Genomic DNA, 21,182 nt, shown 5'->3' with positions numbered 1-21,182 from the left:
ATTGCATGATGGAAAGATATAGGAGCCAACAACGAGCCTGAGCAGGGACCTCAACGTTAAGAGCGAAAATATCGCTGCCGCTGAGACTTCAGTTCAGAATTTTGCGATCTAGGCCTACATCCTTACAAGATCAAATTGACACAAGAACTGAAACCGTTTGACCACTACAAACGTCGTATGTTCGTGAATTGGGCTGAGCAACAACTTTAAAATGATTCGGATTTTCATCGAAAAATCATCTTCAGCGATGAGGCTCATTTCTGGCTGAATGGCTTCGTCAATAAGCAAAATATGCGTTATGAGTCATCATTGCATCCCGAAAAAATTACGGTTTGTTGCGGTTTATGGGCCGGCGGCGTCATTGGGCCGTATTTCTTCCGTGATAATCAATGATAACAGAATATTTTTGGCCCCAATTGGATGATATGGACTTGGAGGGCATGTGGTTCCAACAGGACGGCGCCACAAGCCATACGGCGAATGTCGCAATCATTTAATTGAAAACCAAGTTTGGAGAACGTTATATCTCATGAAATGGTCCAGTTGATTGGCCGGCTCAATTGTGCGATTTGACGCATATATATAAAAATATTCGCCGGAAAATTCTACTGGAGTCCTCTGAATACACCAAAGTCCAAAACTTAACATAAACACCGGAAATCATTAAAACGGAACACACAATTCAAGGATAAAATCTATAGGCTTAAGAACTCAAATCAAAAGATTGGTTTATATGGGAGCTACATCAACTTATTGACCGATTTCAACCATACTTGGCGTAGCAGAAATCATTGTGCAACATTTCAGCCAAATCGGATAATAATTGCCCACTCTGGAGGCTCGAGATGTTAAATTGGGAGATCGGTTTATATGGGAGCTACATTGGCTTATTGACCGATTTGGACCATACATGTGGTAGTTGTTGAGACTCTTACCAGATGTCATCATGCAAAATTTCAGATAAATTGGGTAATAATTGCGACCTCTAAAAGCTCAGAAGTTAAATCGGGAGATCGGTTTATATGGGAGCTATATCAGGTTATAGACCAATTTGGACCATTCTTTTCACTTTTTGTCTATATTAGACTCAAAATATACCTCTGTGCAAAATTTTAGAACTTTATGTTAACTCTTACTATATTTGTCCAACGAATATACCAAGAGGCAAAACTGTGCGCGTGCCCCAGTTCGACACCTCTTTGGGGAGAAGTTTTTACATAGCTGCTACACCATTTGCTTGGAATCCCATGGCAGCCGGTTGTACGTACCGCATTGACTCGATGTACAACACACAACCACAACAACAACCATTTGTTCAAATGGTACAGTTCTTCACAAATGTCGCCCGCATAAGCAGGGGATACCTACCGCTGAAAATTTATTTCAGCGATGGGTGATCACTCCGAAATAAATTTTACGCCCGCCTCCATTTCCGAAGGCTTTTCAAACAAATGAACTACGACTCTTCAGCAGTGTTGCCATTTTTGGTAGGTTCACATAACCCAAAATTCGATTCTGTGTAATCGTTAAGAGTGCAGAATAAAACCATGGATGTCGAGGAGACAAATTTCAGTAAAAACGCCGTGAGTTCTGATATTGACTGTAACTGGTGCAAATGTTAAAAGATTTCTTCGAAACTTCGTAAATTCTGAGTAGGATATGCCACTTTTGTGCATTAAATGCCTTCAATCGGAACTCAGGGCTATGTGACAGCTGCATACAAATATGGTCAGATCTAGTCCATACTCAGATGTTGAGGGGTACATGCAACTCACTGTAACAGCGAATATGGGGGGTAGTAAAGTGAATTTTTGGGCTCAAACGTATAAATGGGGAGATCGCTTTATCCAAACTCGGCGCGGTTGTTCCCTGAAATCGGGGCAAAACTACAACTTTCTGAACTCAAGGTCTCTGATCGGGAGATCGGTATAAAGGGTGCTATATCAAGATATAGGAAATCTTTGAACGTAAGACTATAGAGTGGTTTCGTGGTTTCCAAAAAGACGAACGGACATGTCTAGATCCTATATGACTAACGAAAATCTAGTACTTTGTAGCGTTGAAAATGTAAAATTAGATGTGGCGTTCCATATGGAATGCCAAAATGGCTAAACTTTCGGTGGTGGGTATAAAAACATATGCTACATTTTTTATCATAAACTACGATATATCAAACTAGACTAACGTTTTAAAAACATACACCGTAGCCTACCTCGTAGGCACCATTTTTTAGACAATACCCCGGTGGAAATAAAAAAACTAGTGTCGAGAAGTGCTAAATTTGAAATTGTAAGATTCAATTGAAGTTATTGTTAATGTAAATGTTTTAATGATGAAGCCTTTATACTCATTTCACCCAAATGTATGCCTTGTCCCATAAAACTTATTTTGCTCTAGCACAATGTGTTTTTTTTTTTTTTTGAAAATTATAATAAGAAATTAATGCAAATATAATAGTTTTTGGAAATAATCATGTTTCTGTTCTTGTTGTTGTTGTTTTGGCAACGAAATAAATACAATTTCTTTCTGTTTTCTGTTTTTTGTTTTTTCTTGTTTCAATTTTCTAAACCTTATTTTTAATAGTGTATAGCAGCATATTTGTGTTATTGAAATTATTCAATAATTTCAGTCGAAATTTAATCACATGAAAACCCCATTGTATCACACATAAAATGTTCGTTTTTATAGCCACACAACACCATACAGCATTCGCCGTGGCGCCTCTAAACAGCTTAGTTTCGATGTTACTTTGCATTAACTGTTTTGGCTGTTAATATTTTCTCGAGAGTATGATGTAGTCATTTTGTCTCAATCAAATATAGGTATTAGAATATAACCCTGTCCCTATCTGCGATAGCGAAACCTTCTGAAGGGAGCACGCAAACGGCGGCATGTGACCCGTACTTCCTTTTTCAAAAACTGTGAAATAGCCAAGGATTTGACAGCCGCAGTGGCAGCTTCTGCGGCACAAGAGGCTGCGTTCGTGGGGGCATATTTGGATAAATCAAATTTACGCTTTGGCGTGGCAGCTGTGCTGTTATTCAAGGTCGTATTTGTCAAATGGTCATGCTGGTGCATGCTATGGTGGTGCTGATGATCATCATCGGCATTACTATTTCTTAGCTGTGAATGTGAATTGCTAAGATCGAGATCAGTGTCCAGGCCATCGGAGGAAACGGTAAAGATATCAGAATTGTCACCAGCCTTTTCGCTGGGGCTAATGCAGCTCCCTAAACTGCCGTTGAGTTGAGGTGTGCGCCGCAAAGCCCGCATAAATGGAGTACAAGGTGCAGAGGTTGTGGCGGTATTCAGACTTAAATTATTCGAACGTGATTTATCTATTGGACATATGCTGGAGGCCTCGTCCAGGCACCGAAGACGTTTTTCTTGAGGTTCATAGGAGTCTTCGTCTTCGTGGCTTAGGAAGTGCTTCGTTGTGGCTCTTTTCGATTTTTTTGATATCTTTTTACATTCAATTTCTGGTATCTCATCAGGATCGTCGTCGTCTTCTTCACGCTCCTTGTCCTCGTCCTCATCTTCATCGCCTGCTCCGTCCAATTCAACCTCTGAGTCTGCTTTTCTGGCAATGACCTCGTCCTCTATGGAATCTGCCATTGTTTCATTATCTTCGTCCTCCTCCTCTTCATCGTCATCATCGTTGGCTGTTTGTGAATCCTCATTTAAACCGAGTTGGGACTCTTCCTCCATAATTAAGCTCTCCTCTTCGTCTGCTTTCACGCCATTCTCCATCATTTCCGCTTCGGAATCCGGTGGCGTGATAACACCATCGCTTCTAGTTTTGTTTTGCGCTGGATCGCATTCCTCCTCGAGCTTGTCAAGTTGTTCCTCTTTTATAGAAATTATATTTTCCAAATTCTCCTCATTGGCCACACCATTTTGGAGGAAATAAATTTTATTGGTTTTTGATTGTTGTCGAGTCACGGCTTTTTTTCTTGCGACTTTTGGCCAACCCGTCCGATTGGTCTTTGGATTTTTGCGTTTGCGATAATAGCCCAGCATATGGGCTGTATTGAATATGCTAAACTTCTTTGGCCGGTGATCGCGATCTGATTTATCGCCATTACCATCTTTATGTGCAGACGTTGTATCCTGATAGACCAAATCATAGAGATCAAAGTCGCTGGAAAAATAATCTGTGGCGGGAGGTGTGTTATGAAGGGAATTCACATTGACAGCAGTTGGAGGGTTGTTATGCAATCGCATTCTGCTCGACGTTCCCACTTGACCTACTTCATCGTGCGTTGTTGCGGGTCGATCTTCATTAATGTTGGCAGCATAGTATTCAAGATCTTTATCATACTCAGGACCCATTAACGTTAAGAATTTGTCGATTTGCCATTCCAGAAACCTTGGGCTCTTATATTCTGTAGTGGCTTTTCTCAATGCCTCTAATGCATCCGTATCAGCTTCAAATTCAAGCACTCCTCGCTTTGTGCCAGTTTTTCGTATAAGCGGTACATTTTTCATATTCTTTGAGGAAGGATTGCGAAGAATACCCGCAGATTTCCATCTGCCCCTACCTCTACCACCTGTTCCATTCGAAACTGGTGGTTGCACTTTCTTTGTGGCATTAGACGGTGTTGATATTTGCCTGGATAGGGAAGCGTAGTTGGAATTCCCCGTAGAATATCTACCAAATAAATTCAGAGCGACATTATTAGCGGCCGCTCGGCTTTTAGAGGTACGAACCGAGCCTACACGAGCCACAAATGGTGGAGAGTAGTCGTATTTGTTTCGTCCTCTACGCATGCGTTTGACATTTTCCGAAATTTCGGTTGTAAACCGAAGCTCTTCTACGGGAGTAGCCGCTTGGGAACGAGTGCGGGGCGAATTTACGACCACACTGCCTTGCGGCAGAGGGGATTCCCTGGCAGGTGTTTGTGATTGTGCGGGAGGTGGTGTTCTTAAACGTGTGCTTGCCTTCAGTTGATTGTCCACTTCTTTGTCAAGCTCCTCTTTTACTGCAAGCAAATTGACAGTTTCTTCCTCAGTAGGCGTAACAGGTTCATCCATATCCGAATTTGACTTGCTAACGGAATCTTTCCTCTGATTTATAATACAACTAACCAAAGCTAGGGTGGAGGCATGTTCCCTCGGAGATTTTCGAGGTGGCAACTCCAAGTGGGCCATGAATGCGGCCTTGTTTAGCATTTTTTTATGCATTCTCTTTGATTTGCCAAATGTGGCACTACTACTCGCACAACTACTGGCATTGCTATGGGTGGAACCAGCCCTATCTTCTCTATTGCGCAACGAATCTCGTGTTACAGACTCCATTTTCACATCAGCAGATTGATTTCCAAGCCTGTGGGCATTGCTGTTCTCTACTTGTTCTTCCAGCTTTTGACGTTGCAACATCTCCTGTTGCTCCTGTTCTTGCCGATATCGTTGCAGTAAATGCAGTTTCTTGTGCTTGTGCGTATACTGCGAAGTGGAATCCGTTGTAGAAATTGATAATTTGGAATGTTCTTGTTGTTTGACATGGGCAGAGGCAGAGGTGGAGGTGCAATTTGAGTCATCGCGTTGCTTTTTTATGGATACCAATTTGTCATTGAGAGCTTTAGTCTTCGCATCTAGAGAATCACCCATTGCAATCTGCTTCGCCTCGGCGTCCTGTTTAACCATATTCTTATTCTGACATAATTTACAACAGATTTTTGATCCCATTGAACCCTCGAGTGACATTTCGAAAGGTATAGGCCCCATTTCGTAGGGCAGTTTTCGATATTTTGTAGAACCAAAATACTCGAAATACTTCTCCTGACAATTGTCCTGGCGTTTGTAGACACGATACCATAAATCATATTCAGGTAGTCGCTCGAAAGCATACCTCAACATTTTTAAGCGTTCACTTTTTGTAATATCATAAAAACGAGATGGTGATGATTGCTCTTGTTTAACAGGAGAAACTTTTATGGGAGACTTTTTAGTTTGTGGGATAGTGGTAGTGATGGTGGAATCCATTGGTTTTCTTTCAATTTTTGTACCTGTAGTCGTTTTTTTCTCTTGTTTAGATACCGCCGCAACCTCCACAGAAGTCTCTGGCGCCACTTTAGTCTTTTCTGTCTTCTGCTGCAGTTTCATATCACTAGAAAATTCCGACATATTCCGACTTTGCCTCTTCGCTAGTCGGGCTTCTCTTTTCGAGGATACTCTATTGGTTGCTGTGGCAATTTCCAGTTGTATTTGTGATTGGGAACTTAAAGACTTCCTGGGGGAAGACTTCGATTTGCTTTCGTTAATCCTGAAATCTTCGTCTTTTTCATCATCATTGTCTACGGATACATCATCGTATTCCTCTTCGTCACCAAGTTCGTTTTTAAATATTATGGACTTAACTCTTATTTTATTGCTATTGGTTTTGTGGTTGGTTGTTATATTCGCATATGAATTTCGCGTTGGTTTACTTTTTTTGTTCTCCTCCCCCATCCTATCCTCCAAATGATAATCAACTGACTGACGGCTTGTAAAACGCAATCTTCTCGACTCCTGTTCAACGATCTCAGACTTGTGTGGTTTTTGCACTTCTTTACTTGGCTGACGTCTTTCTTCGGACGTTTCCTTTTCCGAGTCTTCTTCTTCCCTGCGAGCCTTTGGCGGTCTACCTCTTATTCCCTTGACGGAGGCAGACACTTTTGTTGCAGTTGCTGTGGGAGTGATGAGATGTTGCTTGCTTTTATTTTTCGCCGCGTCCACAGCAGCTTGCATGAGTCGCGTGCTTGTTGTTGCTGCTGTCACAATGGCGGTTGCCGTTCTGGAACTTTTACGAGTTGCTTCAGGAAATACAATCTTAGCTGTCTCTGCAATGATTTCAGCAGAGCTTGGATCAGCAGCGACATCCTTGCGTGCATTTTTAGTCTTCTTCAGTTGTTCAGTTGGCTGGATGGGGGCTTTTGGAAAGCTCTGCCTTCCACCTTCGCCTTTGGGTTTGGAAGTTGTACCTCCTCCTCTTGGAATAGGAGTTTTCGGATAGGAAAATCTACCAAATTCCGTTGTATTTACAGGTGCAGTTACTATGCGCTTCGTATGTTGCGGCAGTACCCGCTTAGCCTTGGCAATAGCTTTCCTGCCATTCGGCATTGACCTTTTCGATCGTTCTTCAAAGTACTCCTCATTCTCGTCTTCCGAAGGTGATGCCGAACCCGTAGGTGTAGAGGTGCTTGACGATGTACAAATGGAGGCAGTATTTTGAGCTCGCTCCGAACTGGTGTGTCTATCGACGTCAGTAGGCAGCTCACTAGAATCACTAGGTTTTTTAGGAAACATAAAGTTTTCGGCTTCGCCGTTTAACACTTGCAATTCGGTATTGCGCACCTTTTTAAATTTTACTATTATAGATGGCGATGCCGCTACTGTGCTGTCAGCAGCTGCTCCAAGTCTATTTTTCGTTGGAGTACAAGGACCCTCGGTATGAGTTTCTACAACTTTGTACAAGGAGTTTGGTGGCAGCATGGCACGAATAGGTGGTGATATTGCAGAATTTGAAGCGGACCCGGAGTGCTTTTTACGGACTGTAGTTGGGGTTTTCACAATCAGCGGTGGAAGTGACAGTGGTTTCTGCGGACTAGGGGTCTTTGGCGATTTAGTGCTAGTATGGGAGATGGCATTATTCTTGAACTTCTCCGATGAATGTTTGCCCTTAGTAGACCGCGTTGATTTTTCTCTTAGCGTAGGAGATATTAACATTGCCTTTCTCTCGTAGCTCTTGGAACGTTTACTCAACAAGGAACACGACTTTTGTGAATTCTCCTCCTCTTCGGCAGCCTCATCGGCTTCATAATTCTCTAATGGGTCTACTTCATTGTCGTTTAGTTCCTCTTGATCAACTTCCATTTCTTCCAGTTCGGTTTTTGTTTCCAATTTTCGATTGTCATCTAAGAACTTGTTGACATCGGCCGAAGAGGTTATCAAAGAGTCCAACGCAATGAAATTTTGCGAGTTTTTGGCAAAGTACTCATGATCTTTTGTCTTAAGATGTATCGTTAGGGCGTCGTATTCAATTTTGCATATCTCACAAACGCCACATTGTTTGTCCGTGGAGTCCTTTTGTTGTGCCTGGTTCTTGCAAAGACTATTTTTCTGTGAGTTGGCAGGTGATTTGAGCAGTTCATTTCTTTGGGGCTTTTTGATGTTATGCGTTGACCTGGACCTAGATTTACGTGTCATATTGTTATCTTTCAATTGAGTTATTTCACCCTCGCCTTTCGGTTTATTATCCTCTTTGGTGGTATCCTTTTTGGGCGATAAGCGAAAAGCACCGTCTTCTCGGGTTAATTCAATTTTGGGCCACTCGCTTGTGGGTTTCTTAAAGAGATGATAATAAGGTCGATAATTACGTTTGAGTGCTTCTATTTTTATAAAACCGCCTTTAAGGTTTATCGGTTCGACTGTGTACGTCTTTGGAGAGGCGTTTACTGAGTCTCCCAAATAGTCTTTGAGTTCGTGTTGGACCTTTTTGAAAAATCTTAAAGCATTCTCACATTGCCACACAACATAGGGAGGTGGTGGGCCAACATTATCCCTGGATTTAAGAGGTGTAGTGATCGCAGTCGCTGCTACTGCTGGTGTTAGTTGATCCGCAGTTGATGCTCGGGTAGTGCAACCAGCTGCTGTGGTGGGTGTAGTTGTTGCGGTACTAAGACGCCTGGCACGATTTAATATAGCATCGGCTCTGGAATTGCGTATGGGCTTTTTCGATACAATTGCCGCAGTGCCATTATTAGTTCTTGAGACCTCAAAGCTTTCCACCGAATAAGGAGTCTGCGGCGTCTGTGGAGTCTGTGGCGTTTGTGGTGTTCCTGGGCAACTTGTGCTGTTATTGTAGTTTACAGCTGCGGCTGCCGTAGCAACTGGCTTATCGGTCACAAAGTGTGTAACACTTGGAGTTAAGAAGAATTCCAAAGATCCTCCCAAAAGTTTAATATGTTCCTCTATACGTTTTGTGAGCTGATGATCGCATATATCTAAGTAAAATTTAAAATGGCAGAGTGGTTTTTTGCATTTAATTACTTTGACACTTGGGCCATTGCGCTTATGCGAATCCGGTGCAATCTTTGTTGAGGCTGAGACAGAGGCGCCTGCTGCTCCAGAAATTGCGCTTGCCGATACTTTTGATGCTGATGCTGCTGTTGATAAATTCCTTGAAGTGGGTGTTGTTGGCAATTGTTGAGTTTGCCGCTGATGTTGTGTCTTAAATTTGCCTTTTTTGATAATTTCCGATTGCGGTTGCATACCTTTAGGCCCAATATGGCTATTATTTGTGTTTTTTTTTTTTAGTTTTTATGTTGTCACGGAGCAATACGGTTTTAGATATTGTTGTCGTTTGTTTATATGCAATTTGACAGTGGAGTTTTTGGAGAAAAAGGTCGAAGAAGCGAAGCATGTGTGATCGAAAAAGAGAAGAACAAGAAAAAAGCTAATCAGTATTATTGTATTATTATAATTATAATCATGCTTTTTATTGAATAATTAGAAAAGGTTCATATGTACGAAAACAAAAAACCGCCAAAAAACTCTAAAAACAAATCACTGAACCACCTTTTCGAGCGCATACACACGAGAAGCCTGCAAAACGTAAACTGGGAGAGGACCAATGCAAATAAAATTATACAACAGCGACAGATGTTTCTTCCTACTATAGTTTCATCATCCCCCTTTTGATTGCAAACACTGGACACACACACACAGAGAACACGCACAAGAACAAAATCAATTCAAGCAATCAACTTCGCAAAGGCTACACTGCAACACTGATCGATATGTAAGAGATGTTAGAGTTGTATTGTACACAATCCCTGTTTTATAAACCATCCTCCATATAGTGTACGGTATAGTTGTTATTAAATCTTTTCGTAAACTACTTTGCACTTAAGCGCTTTAACCTAATATATTTGAACAGCTGATCTTTTTTGCGTCGGAAGACCTCTTATGGCCGATGTTAGGTCGATGCCAAACCATCATGAGAAGCTAGCTGGAAGCTACCGGGCGCATCCACAGGTTGCGAATAGTGGAATGCCCCATACGGAGTAGTTGCAACCGCAGTCGCGGACATTCAGCGTTATCGAGTGGAGAGTCTCACAGGATGGGAGGCACCGGCTCTTTGTTATATGTATATTAATTGCCTATGATGCCCGATATATATGTTCACGCGATTTATTGGCGCCTTTAAATAAGCAATGGCCAACATGTTCCAGCGGCGATCGGTCTTATGGACCGGAACGAACTTGCTCACCTCAGAAGTTTTAAGATGTTCCGCCAAGATAATGCGAGACATCAAACAAGTTAAACTTGTCTGATTCGGGCTATTAAAGGGTGATTTTTTTGAGGTTAGGATTTTCATGCATTAGTATTTGACAGATCACGTGGGATTTCAGACATGGTGTCAAAGAGAAAGATGCTCAGTATGCTTTGACATTTCATCATGAATAGACTTACTAACGAGCAACGCTTGCAAATCATTGAATTTTATTACCAAAATCAGTGTTCGGTTCGAAATGTGTTCATTCATCATCTTTGAAAAAATACGGTCCAATGATTCCACCAGCGTACAAACCACACCAAACAGTGCATTTTTCGGGATGCATGGGCAGTTCTTGAACGGCTTCTGGTTGCTCTTCACTCCAAATGCGGCAATTTTGCTTATTTACGTAGCCATTCAACCAGAAATGAGCCTCATCGCTGAACGGTGAATGAACACATTTCGAACCGAACACTGATTTTGGTAATAAAATTCAATGATTTGCAAGCGTTGCTCGTTAGTAAGTCTATTCATGATGAAATGTCAAAGCATACTGAGCATCTTTCTCTTTGACACCATGTCTGAAATCCCACGTGATCTGTCAAATACTAATGCATGAAAATCCTAACCTCAAAAAAATCACCCTTTACATGCTCCGTTCCCAGCAAAAAAAATTTGGACTTCAAACTCCACATAAATCGCTTGCCCGAAAGATAGCAAAAAGTATAGGATAAAAATGGAGAAACGAAGTTGCTTAAGGCCCTATTACACGGTATGTAGGTGTCTTATGACATGTTAAATTTAGCACATGTTAAGTTATACATGTAGTGTGATATAAATGAAACTAAATTATGAAAATCACTTTTCAAAATAGCACATGTATTTTTTTGGTTTGAAGCGTGCTCTATTCCTTCTGACTAAAACATAAAGAAATCAGCTGTTGTCAGACGAATGAGTTTCCACCTTTCTCACAACTTTAACAATTTTTACGCTTAACATTTTTTGCTCACATTTTTAGGTTATACCATACGAAAATAACAAACAGGTGTGATGGCAAAAATGATGTAAATTTACAATTTTGACAAACATTACAAGTGAATACAAAAAGTGACATATTATAAGAGAACTACATGCCGTGTAATAGCGGCTTTATAAAGCAATCTGGATAGTTCAACGGTAGGAACTACAAGTCACCTTCCTTCTCTTGTTCCTGTGGTAACACAATGGACGAAAACGTCTAAATGAGTCTAATGTCAGTCTAAGTGTAAGAGTAATGCCTCAAGCGTCTTTGCCACTGGTGAGAGAAGGGAGATCGGTCTGTACGACTCCCCCAAACTCGGGTCCTTTCCAGGCCTCAGTTGCGGGATCACTCTGCCCATTTTCCAGACATCGGGAACTATAAGAGTGTTCAAAGACAGGTTGAGAACTTCAACATCAATGTAGAGATTCCGTCGGGGCCCAACGCCTTAGATGATTTAGCGCCACGGATGACATTCGTTACTTCGCCCTTGGTAAATTGTGATGGCTGTTCATCGGCTCAGAGATCACGAATACGGCGAATGGCTCTCCTCCTTGCTCTGTCTCTTTCGGGATGCACAATAAATTGACGGTTGAACAACCTGGCGCATCTCTTCGGATCAGTCACGGTTATTTCGCAAAAAGTGACTGAGGTCCTGTCATCCCCCCTACCGGGGTTCGAGAGTGACTTAACAGTAGACCACAGTTTGTCTACACCGGTGCCTAAGTTACATTGCTCCAAGTGTTCCAGCCACACAAATTCCGTTTATGTTCGTTGACTACCCTGTTTATTTCCAGATTCAGCTCACTGATTCTGGTGTTAGTGGAGTCCATACCACGAATCACATCGCGCTCGTCTGCGAGTACCACTACCTACGCCGGAAAAATGGGCCGCAATTGGGGTGTTCGACCGGCTGGTGCGTTAATGATGTCTCGGAATTTCCTCTCGGCCACTAGCACATCCGAGGGCGTGGCAGTTCACTGAAGCGGCGATTGGTATACACTCTGAAGCCAGCCCAATCGGCCTTCATCTGATTGATAAACGTCCGGCGCTCAGAGGTTATGAAGTCGGGTGGTCAGTCGATGGGGAGAATTATGGGGAGGTGGTCTGATGACGGCTTGCCAGGATACGTCACTCAGGAGATCAGGGGATGCAATGGAATGTCTGGCGAGCTGCTGCACCTCCTCGTTATCCTAGTGGGGGCATCCTGATTCACCGTGCAAAACGTGCAGTTTTCAATCTGCTCTGCCAAAGCTGTGCCACGCTGGTCGTTACCTAGGGGAGAATGCCATCACGTGTGGTGCCCATTAAAGTCCCCTAGAACCAGACGATTATGGCCAGATAGCAACCCACTTATGTCGGGTTTGTAAGTCTGGCCATTAATCGGGACACACCTACCAACCAGCGGTATGTACACGTTGTATTGCTCTAGCTCGGGAGCACCAGACCTGACTGCTATCCCCATGCATTCCATGTAGGGGTCACCAGCGCCATGCGCAGGCGAGATAGGTCAATATTGCACGGAATGGTGTATTACGAAGGCCAATGATGATATATGCGATAGGTTGAACGTCTACCTCAACGAGCTGGCCTCATATTTCGCTGCAAGAAATCTGCAGATATCCGCCACCAAATCTTCAGCCACATTGTTCACTACAAATACGCGTGAGTTGAATACTGAGCTGACTGTGATGGTCGATGGAGAAATGATTCCGAACATCAAGTGTCCCAAAATACTTGGCATCACATTTGACAGCTCTTACACATTCTCCCCACATGCCGCAGCAATCTGCGATAAAGTCAAAAGTAGAAACAAGGCCATCAAGTCACTTGCTGGCAGCACTTGGGATGCAGACAAAGAAACCTTGTTGACCACCTACAAAGCAATTGGCCGGTCTGTGGTAAGTTATGCAGCGCCAGTGTGGTCTCGTCAACTTTGTGACACGCAGTGGAATAATATTCAGATCTGTCAGAATGCCGCCCTCCGAACTGCGACGAGCTGTCTTCTCAGTTCTCATGTGGACCACCTCCATCAGGAGACAAAGATCCTACCAGTGCGAAGACATAACTACAATACCTTTTGGGCTATTATCGCAAAAACCATCCAAATCATCATCTTGTGGATAGATATCCACCACCCAGAAGCCTAAAGGTAGATCTACATGATCTAGAGCGTGAGGTTCAGCGCTACAAGAGAGAACCTCTAGATCAAGCGGCATATCAATCGGGTCTAAACAACTTTCATGCAGACACGGTAGCAGATGCGGTAATTGGCTACCGGATGAATGTAGTCCTTGGAGGACGACCGCCACCCATTGCACCCGAAGAAATCGACCTCCCCCGGCAAATCAGAGTAGTTCTGGCTCAATAACGTTCCGGCAGATGCAGCCGACTCAATTCCCACAGAGCTAGGATTGATGCCGACGTACAAGATGTATGTCCCGATTGTAACCAGGGACCGCACGATACACGTCACCTGTTTAACTGCCCGGCCAGACCCACTCGACTCAGACCCAGATCCCTGTGGACGCACCCCACCTTAGTCGCAGAGTTCCTGGGTCTTGACACTCAACAGAATCAAGCAGACGAAAGATAGAACGCAATAAACTGCTACAACAACAACAACGAAGGCCAATCCCCCACCTCCATTCCTTGAGCGATCCTTACGTAGCACATTGTAACCGTGACAACTGTGCAAGCTGCAGGTGTTGGTCACCTTTGTCTCCTGGATCGCTGCGACCAATATGCTCTTCCGACTCATAAAGTCCACAATCTCATCGATCTAACCACGAAATCAGTTGCAGTTTAACTGCAAAAACGATACACTTCCCGGCACTGGCCTGGCAATATTTGGGTTGGGATGCTGCACCTTGCGACATAACCAGTATGACTATACTCCCGTAGTGAAGTAAGGCCAGAGCAAGATCGGAAATGTACCCACTCCATGCACCGGTTACACCTCACCGACACCGACCGATGATGGAGGTGGTGCTGGCAAACCGAACAGAACTAGGTTGCGGGGTTCTTTTCAATCCAGGCACAGACCAAAAGCGTGCGAAGAAGGCACTCCGGGATGTGCCTCTCCCATGACGAAAGAAGACGAACACGTACATTGAGGCGGCAGCCCTTGCCGATGAGTGTTCCATCGGGTTACTCCGGTGCGTACAACCGGCTGCCATGGGATTGAATTGTATTTGGCATGGGTTCTGATAGATGTGGTACAAACTACTACTCCAAATTTCGAGGAGTAATAAGGCAATTTTTGTAAGCCTAAGAGGTTGATTCGGGGAATCAATGTATATGTAATTACTTAGTTTTAATGGCAAATTGTTATGATGGCTACTTAATATGGAACCAGTTAATTCGCTTGATCCTTTTGACAAAATACTACTGGAAAAGATATAGTAGACCAGCTATAAATTAAATGTATAACTGGAATATATTTATTTACATATCATCTTAAATAAGTTATTCCTCTGCTCTCGCTCTCTCGGTGTGTACATCAAAATTCACAAATCAATATTTTAAAACATTAAAATTGCACCACATATGAAAATACAAACAAATAAATGGATGACAATTAGTATTTGCGCAAATTATATGCAAGGATTTTTATGTATATATTTTAGTCACACACATACATAAATTATGTATGGGATAACATACACATATGTATTTGTGACGTGTGGTTGGATTTGAGTGCAATTATCCTTATAAATGTATTATGCATATTTAATACATTAAAACATAGCATATAAATGCTAACTAACAACAATGCCTACTCATATAATTTAAACAATGTACATATGTACATACTTCACATGCATGTGGGTCGATTCAAAGATTGACAATAAACCTTGGTAACATTTTGAAATTACATTTCTGTATAGTTAGCTTTACGGGGGGCCAAAATGCTTTATCAAACCATTAAGGAAAGGCAAAAGTCGGGCGGAGCCGACTATATAATACCCTACAAAAATTGAAAATTTTGCCCATGAACGTTCCGCTAAGGAACAGAGGCAAACTTTTCACATATCAATGAGTGCAGTCCGATTCAAGATTAAGCTCAATGATAAGGGCCTCCTTTTTATAGCCGAGTCCGAACGGCGTGCCGCAGTACGACACCTCTTTGGAGAAAAGTTTTACATGGCATAGTACCTCACAAATGTTGCCAGCATTAGGAGGGGAAAACCACCGCTGAAAATTTTTTCTGATGGTCTCGCCAGGATTCGAACTCAGGCGTTCAGCGTCATAGGCGGACATGCTAACCTCTGCGCTACAGTGGCCTACACCTACCCTTACAATTTTAAATTCGGGCAATATATAAATATATATGTATATGAGAGCCATCTCTAAATCTGAACCGACTTTCAAACAGATCGTTTGAAAATTGTTGTTACTACGGTCATATGAGTACAAATCGGGCGATAGGTATGTATGGGTGCTACATCAAAATTTGAACCGATTTTTATGAAATCTCGCAGATATGTTAAGATCAGTAACAAAACAATCCGTGCCAAATTATATGCACATCTAAGTGTTAATCGTGCGATACATATATATGGGAGCAATGTCCAAATCTGAATCGATTTTGATGAAGTCTTGCTGGTAAGACCAGTCACAAAACAATTCATGCCAAATTTTGTGCAGGTTGGTTGAAAATTGTAGTAACTACGGCCATTTAAGTGCAAACCGGGCGATACATATATATGGGAGCTATATCCAAATCTGAACTGACTTTTATGAAGTCTCGCAGATATATTAAGATCAGTAGCAAAACTGTCCGTGCCAAATTTTGTGCAGATCGATTGAAAATTGTAGCTACTACGGCCCTTTAAGTGCAAATCCAGCGATACATATATATGGGAGCTATATTTAAATCTGAACCGATTTTGATGATATCTTACAGATATGTTAGGATCAAAAACAAAACTGTCCGTGCCAAATTTTGTGCAGATCGGTGAAAATTGTTGCTTCTACGGCCATTTAAGTGCAAATCGGGCGATGCATATATATGGGAGCTATATTTAAATCTGAACCGATTTTGATGAAATCTTGCAGATATGTTAGGACCAAAAACAAAACTGTCCGTGCCAAATTTTGTGCAGATCGGTCGAAAATTGTAGCTACGACGGCCCTTTAAGTGCAAATCGGGCGATGCATATATATGGAAGCTATATCTAAATCGGAACCGATTATGACAATATTTCGCAGAAATGTTAAAATCAGCAAAAAAAAAAAAAAACAATCCGTGTCAAATTTTGTGCAGATCGTTTGAAAATTGTAGTAACTACGGTCATTGAAGTGCAAATCGGGCGATACATATATATGGGAGCTATATCTAAATCTGAACCGATTTTTACCAAAATCAATGGCGTTCGTCCTTGAGCAAAAAAAGAGAAAAATACGACATGAACTTTGATAACAAGAATACATGGACTCACAGACGGGCATGGCTAAATCGAATCAGAAAGTGATTCTGAGTCGATCGGTATACTTATCGATGGGTTCAGCTCTTCTCCTTCGTAGCGTTGCAAACATATATAATACCCTGTACCACAGTGGTGGTGTAGGGTATAAAAAAAAACTGACGATTTTCGGTAAAAATTGAAATCTGCAAAGAACAACGGAACTGAATTCAACAAACCCTTTCAAAACGCCAAATGAAATATACATGATATTGCAGAGATGTGATAATATAAAATCGGAAGACAACATTTGAAGATATAACCAAAAGTTCTTACAAATTCCGAAAGCATAAGTGGTAGGATTATCGCCGTAAACAGCGTTATGGGTTGTCGACCTAAGGGTTCTTCTTCTTTCTTGACCATATACCTACTTTTCGGATTAATAATAATTTATAATAACAATAGTAGTAGGTATTCGTGGCGCAGAGGCTAACATGTCCGACAATGACAAATTCCAGCGTGAACATCATAAAAATAATGTTCAGCGTTGGTTATTGCCTTACTAATGCTGGCTGTACTTGTGAAATATCCTTCCATGTTGAAATTTCCCCACCAAGTGCTGTCGCTATTCGGCACGCCGTTCGGACTCGGTATAAAAAATGAGGCCCCTTATCATTGAACTTAAACTTTAATCGGACTGCACTCGTTGATATCCCCAGTTCCTTAATTTAATGCTCATGGGAAATTTAGTAGCAATAATTTAGAGATTATACGACGTAACTCTGACAAATCTCCACGGTACTGTTTTAGGTGATTAAAGACGGATTCTCGAAAGCGGGAAAACGGCTTCAAGAACTACACGCCACTTATTCTTACCATTCCTTTTAACTGCCTGTCTAACTGTCCAGCCAGACCCACTCCACTCAGACCCAGATCCCTCTGGACGCACCCCATCTTAGTCGAAGAGTTCCTGGAGCCGGATAGAGCACAACAAACTGCTACAACAACAACAAATCGTTTTTTAAGAGCATTGAGAGTATTTAATACTAAAAAAAGCAAAAAGCAGGCGAGTCAAATTTCTCTAACGGAAATCGACCGCAGGGCTACCGAGCGATCGAAAGCTGGAGGCCCTGTTCTCATAGAGTAGAGTGGACTAAATCTTGACGCCTCAAGAGAGGGCACCCGCGATGTAAGAACACGTCAAAGCCCAGGAAGGCGAGAAATGCCTATCAAAGGGTTTGCTCTTACCTAAGGAGGTTTTTCGGCAGGAGAAAGTCAGAGAAATCCCATATTTTGCGATATGTCAGAGATGCGTACATTATGGGACGTAAATGAAAAGGATTTAGGAGCAGCATACGAATTTTGTATAAAAATTGTAGGCCTTGTGTATGGGGACTACGTCAACTCTACCTCAGTAAGATTGATGCTGAATTTGCCCCACCCATAGCAAATTCACCCATATAAAGAAATTCACCCGGTATCTCTTCACCGCTTTCACTACCCTATACTCGTGTCTGCGCATGGATAGGTTCTTTGTCTTCGACAGAAGTAGTGAGCATTCTGACATATCCAAATCTAATTCCTCTGTATATTGCTTAGATGGCGAGACCACACCAGCGCTGCATATTTTGTCACTGACAAGTGACTTGAGGTTAGGAGGGGATCCGGTGGATATCCCCTCCTAATGCTCAATGCCATATTTGTTATGCAATTTGCTCATTAACATTCCATTAAGGAATATTCTATTATACTTTTTATAAACGAGTCCGAATGGCGTGCCGCAATGCGACACCTCTTTGGGGAGAAGTTTTTACATGACTGCCATACCTAATGGTACAGTACCTCAAAAAATGTTTTCTGATGTTCTCGCCAGAATTCGAACCAGACGTTCAGTGCCATAGAAGGCCATGCTAACTTCTGCGCTTCGGTGGCATCCTCCGCCATAATTGTGTATTATTAAAATACAAAAGTAAAACAAACATTACAAAAGTAAAACAAACATTACAAAAGCAACATTTAACATGTTTGTAAACTTTTTTAACCACCTTTTTTCCAAGAAATAAAAGTCAAATTTTGTTTTTGTCTTTTAAGCCAAAATAAAACAGCTGTTTTCGAAAATTCGAAATTCCCTATCCCAAATTTTTACTCTCCCCATTTAAACAGAATAGGAGTATTTTATTCAAAAGAGAAATTAACTCCCAGGGAGTTTATTCCAGAAATATTTTAGAATTGGGATGTTAACCTTCGTCGCCATTTTTTATAGTTGTTCGGCGGAAAACTTACTAAGTACAAGGCTTTACCTAGGAAAGTCTCATAAAACCCCGTTTACACTGCTTATTAAATCCGGATAAAAGGCTCTCGTCAGCTGATTTTATAAAGGGAAACCAGATGACCTAGCCATTAAATCTGGATTTAAAGAGCAGTGTAAACGGGGTTTTAGTACCAAGCGATTTTAGCCGGGCAACAGGTGTCTATACATTCTTACCCCTTGAACGAAAAATAGCTATTGGTTTAAAAAAAAATACTCAATCCCATGGCAGCAAGATGTACGTACCGGATTGACCCGATGGAGTACAACACACAGCTACAACATCAAAAAATACTAATCTGTAAACGATTAATCATCTCATGTGAACGTTCCATAAGATTCTCCTTACAAAAACAATTACCGAATAACAATATGTGAAAAAAAACTAATGTGGCGCATTTAAAATAAACCGGATCGGTAATAAAGGCTAAAATAAGAAAAATAAATGAGAAGCAAATGATAAAAAAAAGACACATATGCATGATGTTCGAACACAACACTGTCAAAATGAAAGAAACATAAAACAAACGACAACAAAATAAAAGTACCCCACAAAATAGCAGATGGTGAATCAGAGGAAAAGAAATAAATGAAAATGTCAAAAAGGAATTACGTTGCGACCCATAACGCGATCTTTTAGCTCCGAGTTGGCTGTTTTTAGACAAAACCAAATATCGTCTAATCGAATAGAAGAATATTAAAAAGCTGTAAACGTATTCATTTTTTTTATTTCAATTTATGTAAGAACTTTTGGGATGTAGCACAAGTAAAAAGACTGATATTTTTACGTGTGTGCTTTACTGCTTTTGCGGATGGATGATTGGCTGAGGTTGGGTTTGCTCAATTGTCAGTCTGATTGTTATTTTACTTGTGCTAGTGATGTGATGATGGTCGGATGTTAGATGAACATCGGCCAGTATGTACGTTTTTAACTATAAAAGCTAAACAGCAAGAAAAATACAATGTAGTATGTGTTTTCTCGATTTAAATGCTATGGCAATTGGTATGGCATGATGTGTTATGTATGTGTGTACGTATGTTTCTACCTTGACTACACTACAAAAATACACACACAGCCGGCTTAATGTACACAAAGCAACTGACAGACAATAAAAACAACAACTTTGGCTAACGTACACACATAGCACAATACACCAGAGCAAGAACTGACAAAATTCAACATAGAATTGTGTGTTCTTTCGGTAAAAGCTAAACGCTGTTTTTAACCGAATACTAGAAAAAAAAAATACACTACACACGCACATCACATATCATCAGAGTTTATTTTCGTTTAAAAAATCTTTCTTTAGAATACCACTAGTGGCATTTTGCAACGACGAATCATCTACCATCGCAGCAGTTGTGATTTTTTTCTTTTCAATATAAATGGAATAAATAAGCAAGCTTTTTAAACTCTGTGTCGGCTGCAAGATATCAATAAAATGTATTATACATATACGCTTAGGTGCATGAGGCTAAGAAATTAACAAAAATTAACAAATTATCAAAATGCGAGTAAAAGAAATGTTTTTGTTTACAATTTAAAAAAAAAAAACAAGAAGTCTTTTTAGTCTCTCTCAATCTCTCATTCTGTAAGGCACTCTCATATGAACTCTCTCTCTCTCTCTTATATCGTTCATCCAGCCATTTGTTAAACCGTTAACTTACTATCTTAAATATAAAGTAAATATAATTTTAATGAGGTTTCGAATAAACTTACCTTTCAGAAATTCTTTGAGTTGTTCGGCCGATATATTTCGGTAGCCCAATTCATTTAAATAATGCAAAATGGCGCGTGCATCCAATGGCAAATGTGACATTTTCTTATGAAACTCACGCTGGTGCTCTCCACATACATTGATTTCGTCGACAGGACCGAGGCGAAGAAGAGGAACGGAAAAACAATACACCGCCGCGACGGACGGACGGACACAGTACAACACAACAGAAAAATAAACCTCCTGAATTCAAACAAAAAGAAAGTCCCCACACACAACGCTTAACTGATGCTCTATCTGTTGTTCGCTGTCGTTGTCGTCGCCACCGATTCCACGCTTATTGTTGTTGTTGTTGATATTTCTTGCTTGCCTATGCTGTATAAATTTAACACTTTCAATAAGAGATTCGCGTACACATACACACAATATGAAATTCTTTGTAATTTTCACGTTATTGTTAGCAATTCTTGCA

General features: G+C 41.2%; 2 protein-coding genes across 3 annotated transcripts in view; both read right to left on the bottom strand.

Moving 5' to 3' along the window:
- The window catches only part of LOC106085051 (uncharacterized), a 32,617-nt gene that overhangs the window by 10,846 nt on the left and 589 nt on the right, over positions 1 to 21,182 (bottom strand). The gene's annotated exons all lie outside the window — the stretch shown is intronic.
- LOC106085050 (protein chiffon) lies at positions 1,102 to 20,802 on the bottom strand. The gene is made up of 2 exons (XM_013249069.2): positions 20,713 to 20,802; positions 1,102 to 9,271 (listed from the first exon to the last, which is right to left on the bottom strand). Exon 2 carries the CDS (start codon positions 9,250 to 9,252, stop codon positions 2,845 to 2,847), a length of 6,408 nt encoding a protein of 2,135 aa, XP_013104523.2. The 5' UTR covers positions 9,253 to 9,271; positions 20,713 to 20,802; the 3' UTR covers positions 1,102 to 2,844.

Source organism: Stomoxys calcitrans, chromosome 3 (genome assembly GCF_963082655.1).
Source record: "Stomoxys calcitrans chromosome 3, idStoCalc2.1, whole genome shotgun sequence".
Taxonomy (NCBI): domain Eukaryota; kingdom Metazoa; phylum Arthropoda; class Insecta; order Diptera; family Muscidae; genus Stomoxys; species Stomoxys calcitrans.
The sequence above is the reverse complement of the archived record's forward strand: the minus strand, read 5'-3'. Positions and strand labels throughout refer to the sequence as shown.